The 14,146-nt window shown below is 44.9% G+C and overlaps 1 protein-coding gene across 4 annotated transcripts in view; it reads right to left on the bottom strand.

The window, feature by feature from the left end:
- Positions 1-82: 82 nt before the first annotated feature.
- The window catches only part of IDUA (alpha-L-iduronidase), a 47,138-nt gene continuing 33,074 nt past the window's right edge, over positions 83-14,146 (bottom strand). For 3 of the 4 annotated variants that reach the window (XM_078861438.1, XM_078861439.1, XM_078861440.1), the window contains 9 exons: positions 13,760-13,962; positions 12,055-12,234; positions 7,824-8,040; positions 5,484-5,711; positions 4,176-4,297; positions 3,582-3,707; positions 3,137-3,213; positions 2,911-3,029; positions 83-1,888 (listed from right to left, as the gene is read on the bottom strand). In XM_078861438.1, coding sequence (XP_078717564.1) covers positions 1,785-1,888; positions 2,911-3,029; positions 3,137-3,213; positions 3,582-3,707; positions 4,176-4,297; positions 5,484-5,711; positions 7,824-8,040; positions 12,055-12,234; positions 13,760-13,962 — 1,376 coding nt within the window. In that variant the 3' untranslated portion in view covers positions 83-1,784. Of the gene's footprint in view, positions 1,889-2,910; positions 3,030-3,136; positions 3,214-3,581; positions 3,708-4,175; positions 4,298-5,483; positions 5,712-7,823; positions 8,041-12,054; positions 12,235-13,759; positions 13,963-14,146 lie in introns of those variants that run through there. The other variant, XR_013637261.1, reaches the window with a different exon arrangement.

The raw sequence follows: 14,146 nt of genomic DNA, 5'->3' as shown, positions 1-14,146 counted from the left end.
AAAATACAGTCCTCAAAAGAAGATTAAGCCCTCTTGGTGCCGATGTGCATATGATTTGTGTATGGAATATACATCCGTAGACTTTGGTTATGTTAATCGACGTGTTTATTAAATTACATTACTACCGAAACATTGTAGATTGAGCTGCTTCCGGTGCATTTACATAAATTGCGTTTTTCATTAAAAAATAAATAAACGGCAACATCATGTTACTAAACACTTCTCTCATAGTGTACATACAATATTGACGTGCTGTCCCTTGAGAAATGCGTTTCAATGTGTATGGGTTTAAAATAACACTGGACTGTTCTTTTCCTTCTTGTGTATGGCATTTGAAAAAGAGCAACAGGCGACAGTTGGATGTTCAATGTTGTCAGCCATTCTACAGCATCTAGAGTAGCTAAGCAGGGTCCGCTTGTTAGACCAGGACATGCGTGTTGTATTGGGGTAGCTGAGGGGAGTAATACACTTGTTCCACCAGGACATGCGTGTTGTATTGGGGTAGCTGAGGGGAGTAGTACAGTTGTTCCACCAGGACATGCGTGTTGTATTGGGGTAGCTGAGGGGAGTAGTACACTTGTTCCACCAGGACATGCGTGTTGTATTGGGGTAGCTGAGGGGAGTAGTACACTTGTTCCACCAGGACATGCGTGTTGTATTGGGGTAGCTGAGGGGAGTAGTACACTTGTTCCACCAGGACATGCGTGTTGTATTGGGGTAGCTGAGGGGAGTAGTACACTTGTTCCACCAGGACATGCGTGTTGTATTGGGGTAGCTGAGGGGAGTAGTACACTTGTTCTACCAGGACATGCGTGTTGTATTGGGGTAGCTGAGGGGAGTAGTACACTTGTTCCACCAGGACATGCGTGTTGTATTGGGGTAGCTGAGGGGAGTAGTACACTTGTTCCACCAGGACATGCGTGTTGTATTGTGGTAGCTGAGGGGAGTAGTACACTTGTTCTACCAGGACATGCGTGTTGTATTGGGGTAGCTGAGGGGAGTAGTACACTTGTTCCACCAGGACATGCGTGTTGTATTGGGGTAGCTGAGGGGAGTAATACACTTGTTCCACCAGGACATGCGTGTTGTATTGGGGTAGCTGAGGGGAGTAGTACACTTGTTCCACCAGGACATGCGTGTTGTATTGGGGTAGCTGAGGGGAGTAGTACACTTGTTCCACCAGGACATGCGTGTTGTATTGGGGTAGCTGAGGGGAGTAATACACTTGTTCCACCAGGACATGCGTGTTGTATTGATATTCATAATCAACGTTTTTGGGTTTAGATCGCGTTATTTATAAATGTGTCGTAACCCTCCACCACCCGACACGGCCAATCAGCCAAAAAGTGTCACGTTGACAAAAGACAAATAGTTCACTGCTTTAGCCCACCGGTGTGTTGATTATGAATAACATTGGTCGCGAAAGCCTACGTGTTAAATTGTATTGATATGCCTGAGGGGTGGCACCTGACTGCATTTGCAGTTTGGCCAGTCCCTGATCTTCCATTTATAGAGGAAAAGTCCACACCGTCCATGCGTTGTTCGGACATGGTTGAAAGTGGTCCAATAAGGTTCTTAATACTTTACTATCATAACTTTACAAAACATAAAATTGAATAAAACAACTGCACAATTACATTCTAATTTCGTACAGACTATTGTGGCATTGTGGATTGAAAACAATGTAAACAATTTTCTACTATCCCTATAAATCAATTACAGGGATATTAGAGGAATTATTTTTACAGATGATGCTGAATATTTTTTTATCAGGATGGGACTCATTAAGTTTGCGAACGGTCCTTATAATAAACAGGAAGAGAGAATGTTCCAGGACGACTCCAGTAATCAACAGCACGGACTCTGTAGAATCCCGTCACAGATCCACCTGGCAGAGAGACACAAAGATATCGAACACTTGGACCATCGTTTTAAAATTCATCATAATCAGCCTTTCTTAACGACGTTTAAACCAGGTGTGCTAGTGCACACCTCTGATCCAGCGCTTTAGAGGAAAGGGTTTGTGGATCACAAAGATTGAGAAACCTCCACGCCTGCAGGGCTGTGAGGTGGCCATGAGATGGCTGCAAAGCAAATGGATTCCTGACATTTTTCTGTGGACTTTTTAGTGTTTTCCCCTCATATGCGCATTCTAATTTCCAATAATGTGAAAAATATTCTACACGAGAATCAGGCAAACAACCCAATTCAGGAGGACCATTGTGAAAGCCAGTTTTGAAACTCAATAAGGCTTTCTTGGATAAATAAACATGACATGACATTTACAGCTGTTATCTAACTCCCATATGTGCTCCGACTTCAAGTGTCTGTCTCGAGTTTGGTAAACATCCGGGTCATTGTGTTTCTGAAGTCAGCTGGTCATAAACGACCACAACCCTATAAATGTGAATATAGCATTAAAAATTGATAGGTACCACAATGATTTCTAATGACCCACTTACCTTTGTGGATTGAGATGTATAATTTGGTTCTTTCGGTAAAGTTACAAAGATAGAAAAAATAAAAACCACGACGTTTCGATCCCCAGTGGGCTACGATCGTTTTGATCGTTTCGATCGCAGCCCACTTGGGCTACACCCATTTTAAACCTTTATAAATAGTTTGCCTTTAGAGGCTAACCCCCTTTTCCTGATGACGACCGCTTGTGTTGCGATCAAAACGTCGTGGTTTTTATTTTTATTTTAAAAAATTCTACGTGACTTTACCGAAAGAACCAAATAATATGAATTCCTGCCGTTACGAAAGCTTTAAGTCAAAATATATTGAGACGGATGAGAGTTATGGGGTGGAGGCTTTGAAAACACAATATTGTTTTCGACATTTATTTCACCCTATTATTTTATTGTGTGTTGTCTATAAATGTGTTCACACTGTGTAATTAGGACATACCTCCAGGATCACTGAGAGTTGGGGAGTGGACGGCGAGGGTGAAAATGCCGTCCTTCACGTGGATCCTCGCGTAGCGTTCCCCCGTCGGTGAAAACTCCACCTCAAACGTTTTCAAGCACCTACCGGATACAGCCGGGGATTAATAAACACCATACGAGCACGTGGCTGGAAAGCATTCAAGTTCATACGTGCGTGAAAGCAGCTTCAACAAAGCGTGTACTCTCACCGGGAACACGCACCACCGTCGTCCCACACGACGAGGGCCTGACCTTTGGTGAGAGGCATCACGCGGAGTCCAGCGACCTGTTAAAACGCACGTAGCGACCACATCAAATGTGCAATGAATTATAGAAATGTTAAAAAAATGCAGCGCTGTGAAAAAAGTGAAATCATGGTGATTTTTGCCAGCAATGTGGATGAACCCAGGACTTAGTTTTAGCAGGATCTGTCCGTATCAGCGATTTTTTAAATATTTCTGCATACCCGGCACATCACTTTCAGTATATTTCTCACTATGATTGTGGCTACTGAGTCATGATCAGATAACCAGCGATCCGAAAATTCCCAATGAGAAATTAAGCCCTGGATATATCACCTAAAATCTTGAGAATGCTTCATTTATGACTAATAAAGTAAGTTGGGTTTACAAAAAAACATTGCTGAAGGCTCACCTGACATGGCACACCTTGTGGCTTAGCACACACATGCAGCAGATACACCGACGGCTGAGGCAGGGCCAGTGTGAGTCGCAACGGGCCAACACCCAACACAGGCAGCGGACTGGTAACCACCGGATCCTAACGGAAAAGAGCGACACCAACAGCACAGCATCTGTCAACCGCCAGGAGCAAATTTTATTCATTTGTACGACTAGGAGCTGTAATGAAACAGTCGATCGGCAGGTTGTGTGTGGTGGGGCACAGTGTGGGTACTTCCACCTCTTATAAGATGTCTGGCTATTGTGAAGGAGTAGGCCAAAATACCCTCTAAGAGGGGCTTCCTAGAACTCTCTAAGTGAAGGCCCTTCCGACAGAAGTCGCGTGAGCAAGATATTGCAAGCCTGCACCTTTAACTTTAACTATTGCGCCATGACATGTAGCCTAATATTTTACTTTTGTGAAAATGCAGATGTCAGTATCAATGTACCCACAATCATGCCAGTCTCCATGTGTTGTGTTCCGAATAGTAGCACTTCCGGCAGCAGTGACATAACCAATCAAATTGCAGGTCTAAACTTTTACAGTTACCGAAGGGGCTGTGATTACCTCCAGTTCACGCAGGAGTCGAAACTGCTTGGGAGATGGAAAGGGCGGGCTGCCCATGGCTTTCCACAGTGCGTAGGGATTTGTTTTCTTATTGTCCAACTGATATCCGACGTACACCAGTTCTGGAAAGGAAGATCCATATACAACCTTGGCATCTCCCACCGAGTACTCTAATCCTGCATGACACAAACTCCAGTCCTGGTGACCCACGATCGTCGGCCTTCCAATGTTTACCAATCTTTATTCTTCACATGTACAGGCAATGTGTGCGTCATCATGATCCTAATTCGCCCATTTAAAATATTACTTGCAAATGACTTAATTGGTAAACACGTAGCGATTGCCGCCCCCAACTGTGAAAACTTAGCAGGACCTCCTGAAAGTTATTGAGACTCAGCAAAGATTTCGTGGGTAAACAAATATAAATTAAAATTATATGAAATTTACGCCACTAAGTGTTGCAGGCACAGCATGGTTGGTAATCGGGGGAAACTGCACAGTAGGAGGGCAAGAGGATTGGAATTGAAGAAACACTGCTCTATGCACTGGCATTTAAAGTAAAATGATACAGCAATAAGACAAAATTTGTAGATGTGGTTTATGAGCTCATGCGTGGATTCGTTGAATAAAATATATTTTTACACTGATTATATTCTAAACCAATTACTTCCAATTTATGCACATTATATGAAAATGCTAAGCTCATATTACATTCATAAAGCAAACAAAACAGACAGATTAAAACCGCAAGGACAATTGAGATAACACTAAAACAAAATATAAATTATCGAACCAAATTGCAACCACATATCATGACACTTCATGGAAGCGCCAAAAGAGTGAAGCACTCCATATATATTCAACATTCTCTGCAATGGAGCGGTGCCACGCTATGACCCCTAGGACCTGCCACGGCTAATATCAGTGGTCATGTGTGCTCTCTTAACCCACCCGCACTGACCGGCATGGTGAAAATTGGCCAAACATCTCCCATGACTCACAGCATGTAGGGAAACCATCATCCAGCAGCGGATTGACAAAAGGTTGCTGTTATTATTGTTGTTCATTTATTAATAGAAGCAAAGAAGGCAGCGGAGAATATGGTTTGTTGACATCAATGAATCCGGAGGCTGCTACTGGAAAAGAACAACACTGCCCAGCAGCGAGAATTTACAGGCTGACAAGCACAGCAAGGTTATTAAACACCCTCCAGCAGGTGTAAAAGCACAAGCTGCTCTGTCAATTGATGAAGCAACACATTCGGACTAATGTGCCGCGCAATCACCGCCCGGCCTCTTAGTCGGAAACCTTTGTCAGACGGGAGGTTGCTAACGACGACGGTGACTGGGCTGACGCAGGTAGACGTCCTCACGTCGTCGCTGTTGTAGAGGAGCAGGGAGCATTGCCAGCTGTCGGTAGCCGAGAGGCAGGGGCTCACGGCTGGCTCGTGAGTGCTCGCCAGGACTCCGAATGTCCCATTGGCCCCTTCCTTGTGCCCGTCGGGAAGATAAGCGTTCGCCAGTACTTGCCGTTCTCCTGCAGGGGGCATATTAAATACGCAAGAAAACGGCCAGGGCACAGCCAACGTCGGCAGTTCCAATGCAAGATGAAGCACTCTTGGTTAGCAGGCATGTAATGATGCGTAGAGTCATTGGTTAAATCTGGTTATGCTCCAGACATTAAATTAATTACCTTCATGCTGCACGCCACGCTCCAGTAACTGAGATTTTCCGTCAAAACCCCAAGTGAACCCGGGTTCAGACGAAGTCCACTGTTTAAAGTGAAGGTCATCTAAATGCCATGTGAGATTTCGTAACTTTCAATTGTTTATTCGCATTCGATTGATCACTTAGTTGTGCTTTAAATGCTGTCCTGTTGTTACATTCGATATGGAAATGGGGCATTAATGCCGAAAAAGTATGCAAATGTGAGCATTGCATTACAATGCAGGGTGTGGGGTAGCCGCATTTACACCAGGGGGTTGTGGCACTGCTAGCAAGAGAAAACAGCCCTCGCAGCAAGCCCTGGCAGCAAGCCCTCTTATGTGCAACGAGATTTGTTTATAACAAGTGTGGAGAAAAAGTCTTGAAGAGCCAAGTTCTACCTCTCAGCCACAGTGATTATGGTATTACGACAAATAAGGTGATTACGATTAGCGTTCAGTGTGAACTGCACGAGCTTGAGAGCAAAGCGAAGTCAGCGTGATAGGCCCGTGGCGTGGAAAACAACACGCGGCTGGTGGTGTTTGTGAGGTTTTGCGCAGGAGACCGCCGCACAAACCGTGGGGATATTTTTAGTGCCATTCATATTCTGGAAAGCCTCTCTCCCACACGTCTCTCACATAGCCTCTCTCTGGAGAGTGATGGGAAAGCCGTCAATGTCTACGAGGCGAGTTTATTTTTTTGCCCCCCCCCTTCCTCAGGTCATACGAGGTCATCCAGAGAGCAACTAAGCTCAGGATGTTTTCACCACGAAGAAAAAAACCACAGGTTCCTAAAAAATGTTTAAGTAAAATTTTTAATTTAAAAGCATTGTGTAATGGTTAGGACACTGGACCTGTGATCCAGAAGTCCACCGGCTTATCCCACAGCGGCAGTTATAACAACGATTAAAGTTTGTCCCTGCCACCGCCACCGCCCCACCTCCGTCCACCCAGCAGAATAATTGGGTCCACCACAGACAGTCCATTGGCTGGTCGCGTTTGGTGGGGTCGAGTGTGGGTCCTCCAACATTTTCCAAGACATTCTCGACAGTGAGGAAGACTCGGTCAAATACCATCTCGTGGGGCTCCTCTATAACTCCCTCTGTAGGTTGAGGCCCTTCCGCCAGCCGTGGCGTGAGCAAGCAGTTGCAGGGCCGCACCTTTACCTTTTAGTGACGCCATACCCTTAATATGACCTTCTGCAGTGGCATGTTAGACTTTGATATTTCTGTGGGAAAAATACTTTTCACATTATTTTTTTAAACGAAAGCTCTCAAATATTTACCCCGAGTTAAACCTTCATAGTTATTTCAACAGATAACTTTATCTACGATCATTGAACTGTAGGAGTCAATAGCTGAAAGCAAAAAAACAGAATGTACCGACATGTTATTAAATACATATTCAAGGTACGTGTACCCCCATGCTGAAACCTTTGGTATTTGTCTATAACGCAATGTCTATATGAATGTACAGTCCCTATTATTAATCCACTGTTTGATGACGGCATTTATATACCATGTAGATCGTGGGGGTAATAGACGTTGGGACATAATATAGTACAATGGATTTTGCTACACTGCTTTCTGCTGACAATTGTAGCCCTATAGCTGTATTATTTGGCAGATCATTTTCATATTTTTTTGGAGCGGCATATTACAGCCCTTTGCTTTGTGTTGAAATATGTACACGCATACTCAGACATGTTTATTATTATCAGTTTGCAAGTAGGGGCCGATGTCACTCTTTGGTTTTTCCCAATTAAGTAATTTCCAAGTATTTTTAAAACTCAAATTGAGTCAAATTTGCACCATGTACGTCGGTACACATGGCCCACTATTTTTCTAATAACGTCACGGGATATTTTAACGTCCATGAGTAGCGGAGCTATTTAAGTAATTTAACGGGGGTTATCAGCCACCCCAAAAGGCTTTTGCATCACTGACCGAGGAGAGCCAGCAATCCCATGGCGGACAGCACGGGCTTGCGGATCATCTGCACGTGCGGCGGCCTCGTGTCGTTGACCTGGAAGCGTGCGGCCAGCGTGCGCTGTGTGAAGACGTGCGGCGAGTAGCTCAGGAAGGCGTTGTCGTTGCTGAGCAGCGTGTACTTGATCGTGCTGTTGGGCTCGGCCATGAGCAGACGCTGGTGTTGAACGATCACCTGGGTAGACATGCGCCATCGTGCAGAGGACATCAGCAGGCTGCGGAGATCCCTGATGCAAGCGTTTATAGTATAACAAAGAAGAAAAGTGATGCATACGCATGGTTTCTGTAATGTTTTACAACTTGCGCGTGTCCTCGGAAGTGTTTATTCACGGTACAGAAGCTGACGGGTAGCTGTCAGGGTAAATAAGTGTTACTTCCAAATAGCGTGTGTTTGTCTGCATGTTTTGGGCAACTCTTTGATCAATTTGGCGAGTTTTCTTCATGGTAAGTCCGAAACAGCAACACAACTTTAAACTAATATTGAATCTATTTTGGATCATCTTCACGAGTTACCGTGACCCCACGTTACACATGTACAGATGGACACTCACATCGTGTTAAAAATCCACCCTCTGATTAGCACGGTTGGCTACCTATGGTGCGACATAAGTTCTGCCTATAACTTTCATGACGAATCAATCTATTGAAGGTTCAGAAAAAAAACAAGCCCTAAACTAAATAGTCATCGATAATATTCAATGTTTGACTGCTTCCCAGAGAAAATGTTGCCAATAGTTTTGCAGTATAATAACTCCCATTGTTACTTTGAATTCTTAATAAATGTAATTTTTTATTTAATTTTATTTTAATTTTATTTTCTATCTACGTGACTTTACCGTAAGAACCAAGAATATGTAGTACTGTACTTCATTTGTAATGAATGCGAAATTTATCCTGAGATTTACATGACAATGTGGAGAAGGTAGCTAAATATGAGCAATGTAGCTAATTCACAAGCCTATTCTAACAATTATCTTAATCCTTTACATCATATAAACATATATAATACAGTTTCTTATGGTTATATATAGAATAGGCCAGTATTTTAATTCTCGTCATTAATCATTTAATTTTTTCAATAAAGATCCAATTTCCTGAAATATATATTTTGCCAGTGCTATTCTTCTGTTTATCTCTGTGATGCATCTTCCACTTACTCTCATCACGCTACCTAAATAGTTAAAGTGTTAGACATTTTACGTCCTATGCTAATGAAATCGACACCATTTCTAAATTTGTATGCATTATTCAGTGTTACCGTATGATACGCAATTTCATTTCTTAATAGCCTTGCGTGCAAGGCCAGTGGCATAGAGTGGTTGGCATGGGTTGTGATGCAAGGAATAAAATGCACCCCCCACCCCGTCCGCATTCTCCTTTCTTCGTTGACCAGCTCCCCGGCTCGCGCAGTTGCACCACCTGCGCCCACGCGATAGCTACCCCCACACTTTGCAACGCATACTGCCACCCGGCCTCTAAGTGAACAGCATCCTTTCCATCATGTCCCATCATGTCCTTTCCATCATGTTTAGAGTATTTCGCAGCTATACATTTCCACATAAGCCCACTTCGTTGAGCTATCATGTGATCAGTTTTAAGTTTAGGCTCCCTAATCTATTCATCATGTCAAGGGTGGCTTGATTTACCGTGCCGGAATAGCTCTGCAACTCCCCTCCCCTACCGCTAATAAAAACACATTTACTTCGTGAAAGCAAATAAACACAGTTGAAAAGTTTGAGGCGTGTGAATATCGCGATAGCGCGCTGCCCCATGGCGGTGCGTGTCAGCAGTCCACAGCAGCTGCCAAAAAACACGGTGACTTCTTCACACTTCAGTGAAATAAAATAAAAAACGCACCAACTACATGCGGGCACGGCGGAGTTACGCACCTGCGAGACCGCACAATGCAGAGGCCATGCGCCTTCACGGCGCGTCCTGCTGATGAGCAGTCTCTGCAAGCAACGTTTCTCCTTCGTCGTGGTTTCCCTACGACTGTGTCAGTGGTGAGTAAGTTGTAAATAATGGGACCGCTTACTTCAACACACGACTGCCTCTCCCCTAACCCTAGCCTGCGTGGAGAGCATTGGTTCGCAAAACGGTATGCAGAAAATGCCTTTCCATCGCAATACAAATCACTGTGTGTTTGTATCTTTTTTAACCCTGGCAAGCCTAACTTGATCGTTCATATATCCATTTGACAAACAACAAACACGCAAATATAAATAATTAAATTGCTCGCCAGTTAAAAAGAGAACATCACAAAACAGTGCATATTGTTTCAAATGTTTGTTGTTTGGCCCTCAAATGTGACTAATGTTGAAGACGCTCTGACAATTAAAAAAAAGAACCCACCGCCTGCCTTATATTCATCAGCACTAAAAACCATTTCAGTATTTTTGGCTAACTTTACAATTTCTTCTCGATAAATGGCAAAATGCTTTTACCCCTGGAAAAGGGCAGCGACAAGCGTAGAAAATGTCACTTAGAACATCAACGCCCTGAAGCAAAAAAACAGAACATTATTTATTAGTAATTGAATATACGGCTACTAATATTCGTGATAAAGGACGTGCTACTTGTAGAGTGCTTACACAACTGCCAACCATGTCGATAATGTAAGCAAACAAATGCTATCGATACTCGTAAAAACGCAAATGGTTCGAGTTGGCAAAGACAAGCACGGCAATATTTATCTTTATAGTCAAATAACGATGGTAATGGTTGTAAAAACAATCACAAAATTAACACAACGCCTCTACTTCGACCTCCAAAACAAATACAGTAAGCAAATGTGATTTTCTATTGCAACATATACATGTACATCACGATGCCAATCCACTGTTGGATGATACGCCGTGCAGGCTCCAGAGATTATTTTACCTCAATTCACCATGTTGGTCAGTGCGGGTTTGTAAAGGCCAGGCAGCATAGAAACATTTAAAGCACAGTACAACAAATTATCGTATTGCTGTCCTCTGCTGACCAGCACATACATTAACAAAAGTGCAATGCGTTGTGCATTTTCGGCTGTGGTTAAGGGGAGGTATGTGCAGTCGACAAAGGAATGCAACGGACTATTCACGATGAGTCAAACATCGCGACTGCTACTCAGTGACCCTAAGCAGACGCTAAACTTGTGTCTAATAATGACTGATGTGTGCCGAGCATTTTCCTCGCAGTTTATTAACAAGAAGCCGATTTGCCATTTTTCAGACGTGGTAAGGAGGTACATGCAAGTCATGCTTAGTAGACTTATTTACCGTACATAGTGCAAGTAGCACTCGTGCTAGTCAGAATAATAATAAATTATACATCGTAATTTTTCTGGCGCTAAAGCAACATTATGCAGTGTCACACACCACTCACGAAAGCATCACCACCACCATTCAACATCAGCCTTGCTCAATCCGCTGCAGGATGAAGGCCTCCCCAAGACGCCGCCATCTCTCATGATCCTGCGATATAATGATCCAGCCAGCACCTCCACACGAGCCGAGTTCATCACCCCATCATCTCCTCAGTAGACAACCTTGCGGGTGCATCACATCCATCGGTTGCCACGTCCATTATTATTCTTTGACCATCAGCCATCAATCCTTTCTAGGGAAGTGTCCCTACCAAAGCCCACGTTTACATTTCTTAACACTCATTACGATGCCTCCGATTTGCATTTGTTCCCACGATTCGTGCTTTGCTCTTTTGCCTCTCACTGAAATAAAAATGATCTCTCTTCAGTTTGCTCCATTTTATTAAACTGGTGTAAATATGTCTGATCCTTATGTCATAGCAGCAGTAGCCATTTATTATAAAGCATCTCTTTCTGGAACACTGCTATGTTGATTGAAAGAGATGCTATGATCAAGTTTAGCTTTTCCAAAAGCACTCTAACCCACTCCCTTCCCCCTCCTTAGTACATACTTTTTTATTGTGCTCCACTTTCAATATCTGTTGTAGGTACAAATACTCCTCTGCGTGTTCCCATTGTGGCCCTCCGACAGATATCTTCGATTGTTTGCCAACCTTCTTGTAGGTGGCATTGGCTTCGCTCATATAGTCGTACTTCCCGAATCCAATTTTGCAGCCTTCTTTCTTTAAGTTCCGCGAACATTTCTTGCAGCTCATTCCCCATCAACGTCATGGGGATCAGAACGCGTTTCTTTTTGAACACCGTGATGGTAAACCACTCTACCTTGGCCACCATGGCTGCGTAGGTGACGTCGGCCCTCCACTCTGTCGGCGTGGACCACCCGACGAGCGGGTCTGCCTCGTCGTTGTAGATGGGAGTGGCTTGGAAACGTGGGAAGAGGCGCTGGATCAAGTCCACGGCCTCGAGCTCCTGCTCCAGAATGTGCATGGAGCTGCCGTTGCCCTGCGTGACGATAAAACGCTTTGGTGATCAATGCGTGCAATGTCGAAAATGCAACGCGGCACACTTGTCTATGGGTTCGCAGGTTTAGCAAAAACGTAGAAAACACATTCCTGCGGAGGGAGCTAGTAGGAACGTTGGGTTGCTCGGTCAATGGCCAGGGTCAACGGCGGCATGGTGTATTCCGCAAATATGCCCGACTGTGAGGGCGGGCACAAGCCGGCGTGAGTAAGTTAAACGTTGAGTTTTATAAGGGCACCACGGGGTGACCAGCCCCTCCCCACCCAGCCCCACCCCTCCCACCCCCCACCCAGCCCCACCCTCCCCACCCAGCCCCTCCCCACCCTCTCCACCCAGCCCCTCCCCACCCAGCCCCACCCAGCCCCTCCCTCCCCTCCCCACCCAGCCCCTCCCTCCCTACCCAGCCCCTCCCTGCACGACGGACGGACACAATAATCCCCTGTGGGCTGGTGTAACCAGGAGGTTCCTACCAGTAAAAATCAGCATAGCTCTACAAAGTGGTGGGAACTTCTTCAGTGTGCTGAGAGTGAAACGTCGGACATCATGCCGAACAACACGTGGTACAACCCGAAGCTGCATTGGAGAACCGTACAGCACAACCACAAAAAAACTACGCAGGAATAACATTTCGTGATTTCAGAATATCTGAAAGGTAGCAAGAATTTCTGAAATGGTGTCCAAAAACACTCCATTGACAACATCACCTGAAATGCACCTGATCCTGTCAGATCTCGGATACTAAGCAGAGTTGATCCTGGAAAGGGCTTGGGTGGGCGTCCACCATGCACAACAGGTTGTTATAGGCTGTGGATCTAATGTAATGGGCAGCAGAGGCCAATGCGGCATACTCCATTGTTGAATTGTACTTCTTAGTTTTCACTTCTATACTCCCCTCCTTGACAAACCCCTACTGACCAGAACACAGTGAAGTATGGTCAAATAACCCCCACGACCCGAACGGGTGTGGGGAGGCCCTCGCCCAGCAGTGATGCGACAAAATGGCTGTACGTATTTAAAAAAACACACCATCAGCAGACATTCTTTTTCTTGTTCCCATTATGACTCCACCCAATCCGAGGAATCTCATATTTAGGCTTGCTGAGCTTGCTAAACCTGAGCGTGCCTTACATAATATGACACAAAGTGTGTGCACTGTGTGAACAGCTGCAGGCAATGCTGCTGTCAATGGGGGAAACAATCTACGCATTTGACAGTTTCTCAGCACAGAGCATTTGCTCATCTCCAATGTGTTTTCTGATTTTACCGCATGTTATTCGCCATATCTGATATTTTGCTAAAAAATTCTGGGAACTTGCTCGGCTTTCGGGAGGAACTTCCAATTGAGTTCCAGAAGAAGCTCACAGGGTGGTACAACCTGAACACACATCAAAGAGCTACGCAGCACAGCCGAGAAAACCCACGCAAGCGGCAATGTCATTCAAACACTTTGAAGTGTCAGCTGTGACGCACGTAATTTTACTGGGAGAGAAATCGATAACGGCGTCACCTTCTTGTGCATGGCGATGTAGTCGAGGCGCACCCCACGCTCCCCTGTGAAGTAGTTCGCTCCATTGTGGCAGTGCTGGAGGAGGGCCCAACACATGGGAGAGCGTGGTGGAGGCCGGAATGAGTCCCCGGGTCCCCCGAACCTCAGCCGCAGACTCGCTTGTCGCAGCCCCTCCGAGCATGCGTCATAATAATTTAGAAAACCTGACCCATGGAACAACACGAAAAGATATTTTTTTTAAACACTAAAGTCATCACCTGCACTCATGAACATTAACCGGGGGGGCTTAATTTGAGCCAGGCCTATCTGGGTCGGCGACGCGAGAAAATATACCCGCACCCGGCATGACACATCCAGTATAACTCTGGCTGTGGCTACTTGGGTCAC

The sequence above is a fragment of the Lampetra fluviatilis genome, chromosome 12, assembly GCF_964198595.1.
Source record: "Lampetra fluviatilis chromosome 12, kcLamFluv1.1, whole genome shotgun sequence".
Lineage (NCBI taxonomy): Eukaryota > Metazoa > Chordata > Hyperoartia > Petromyzontiformes > Petromyzontidae > Lampetra > Lampetra fluviatilis.
Note: the sequence above shows the minus strand (reverse complement) of the source record. Positions and strands in the feature narration are given on the sequence as shown.